Here is a 1,828-nt window from a genome sequence, read left to right as displayed (position 1 = left end):
CCACCTCAAAAAAAAAAAAAAAAAAAAAAAAAGAAACGGCAGGGTGCGGTGGCTCATGCCTGTAATCCCAACACTTTGGGTGGCAGAGGCGGGTATATCACCTGAGGTCAGGAGTTCCAAACCACCCTGGCCAACACGGTGAAATCTCATCTTTATTAAAAATAAAAAAATTAGCCAGGCATGGTGGCACGCACCTGCAGTCCCAACTACTCGGGAGGCTGGGGCAGAAGAATCATTTGAACCTGGGAGGCAGAGGTTGCAGTGGGCCAAGATGGCGCCACTGCATGCCAGCCTGGGCGACAGAGCAAGACTCCATCTCCAAAAAAAAAAAAAAGAAAAAGAAAGGCAATACACACATGGGATAAAATTTAAAGGGAACAAACAGGTTGGTGAAAAGTAAAACTCTGTCCCTGTCCCCAACCATCCAAGCCCCTCTCCCCAGAGGCAACCCTTGGAACCAGCTCATTGTATACAAATTCAGAGCGATTTTCAGATGAGAAAAATAATGTGTATTTCCATTTGGAGGACTTATTTAGGACTGGAAAAAAGGCTGGTGCCCCCAATGCTACTCAGTTCCCAAAGGTCACAGTTGGTAGGGTTCCAGCCTGGGGAAGGAGCAGGCAGTGCTGGGGGCTGGAAGGTGGGTGGAGCTGACCTGGGGCGGGGACAGCTCTCTCTCTCCCCCAGTCTGGTCTCCCTGCCACACAGGCAAGCACTGATGTCAGCTGGGGCCCTCCCTTGGTGAAAGTCTCAGAAAACCATGCGCCTTCCCCCAAATCCAGGCAACAGTCACTCACTCTGAAAAATGGAAAATGCTAAGAACTGGTTGCGAAACTTCTGATAAATGGGTCCATTAGGCCTGGAGAGAAGGTAGGAAAAAACAAAGGTGGGCCCACTGTGAAATGAGACATTCCTGCCCACCCCGACTCCATTTCAACCAGGAGAGGGGAAAAGGTGTATAAAGTCAAACTGAGGTCCTGACTTCCGCCCTTCTATCCCTGGGGCTGGGCAAGGTCATCCCATCTTCTTTTCTAGAAGCACAGGAGTCCACATGGCCGTGCAGAAGCACTAACTCCCTGTGACCCCTCTGTCCTCCGCGGTCTCCTTCAGTGCCCAGCCTCACTTGCTCCCTCCAGCCTTGCAGCCCCGCTACCTCTGCCCTGGCCAGGGACACCTGAAACCATTCCCTGGAGAACCCCCTCACGGGCTGGGTGGGGCCAGCACAGCGGCCTGGCCCAGCTGCAGGCTCATACTTTCCCAATTTGGCCCTGGAGCCCCCCACCACCGCCGTCAGGATCAGACCCCTCTCCATTCCCGGGCCCCAGGCTCTACTCCCTGGGAGGCTGGAGGGGCCCAGCGAGGGGCTACTCACCAGGTCAGCATCACTCCGGACAGGAACGTGGACACGTAGTGGTGAGACACCCACCAGCCTTTAATTCTCGGAGAGGGAGAGAACGGAAGTGCGCTCAGGAGGGGAGAGCAATGCAGGCGTGTGTCTCGCTGAGGCCCCGTCTATGCAGCAGGGGCTACTTCTCGGAGTAAGAAACGGACTGGAACCCTGACCTTGCCCTTCTCTCTGTCCCACAGAGCTGCACCATCCCACACAAACCAGCTGCAGATTAGCCCGGACTCCCACTTGGGCTTCCAGTGGTTTCCAGCAACCCTCAGAGCACACCCCTAGCCTCGCCTGCCTTCAAACCTCACTCCTGTCCTCCCTCCCTGGTCTTCTCCCCAGCACGTGGGTGCTCCAGGCATGGCCCCTGTCCTCCCCACCAGGTCCTCTCCCCTTCAAACCTCACTCCTGTCCTCCCCACCAGGTCCTCTCCCC

At 55.6% G+C, this 1,828-nt stretch overlaps 1 protein-coding gene across 1 annotated transcript in view; it reads right to left on the bottom strand.

Moving 5' to 3' along the window:
- TMEM120B (transmembrane protein 120B) overlaps positions 1–1,828 on the bottom strand; it is a 77,722-nt gene that overhangs the window by 12,214 nt on the left and 63,680 nt on the right. Inside the window, exons 7-8 of the mRNA XM_011964554.1 lie at positions 1,373–1,438; positions 798–859 (exon numbers count right to left, since the gene is read on the bottom strand). Coding sequence (XP_011819944.1) covers positions 798–859; positions 1,373–1,438 — 128 coding nt within the window. The remainder of the gene's footprint in view (positions 1–797; positions 860–1,372; positions 1,439–1,828) is intronic.

The sequence above is a fragment of the Mandrillus leucophaeus genome, unplaced genomic scaffold (genome assembly GCF_000951045.1).
Source record: "Mandrillus leucophaeus isolate KB7577 unplaced genomic scaffold, Mleu.le_1.0 Scaffold7, whole genome shotgun sequence".
NCBI classification, from domain to species: domain Eukaryota; kingdom Metazoa; phylum Chordata; class Mammalia; order Primates; family Cercopithecidae; genus Mandrillus; species Mandrillus leucophaeus.
Note: the sequence above shows the minus strand (reverse complement) of the source record. Positions and strands in the feature narration are given on the sequence as shown.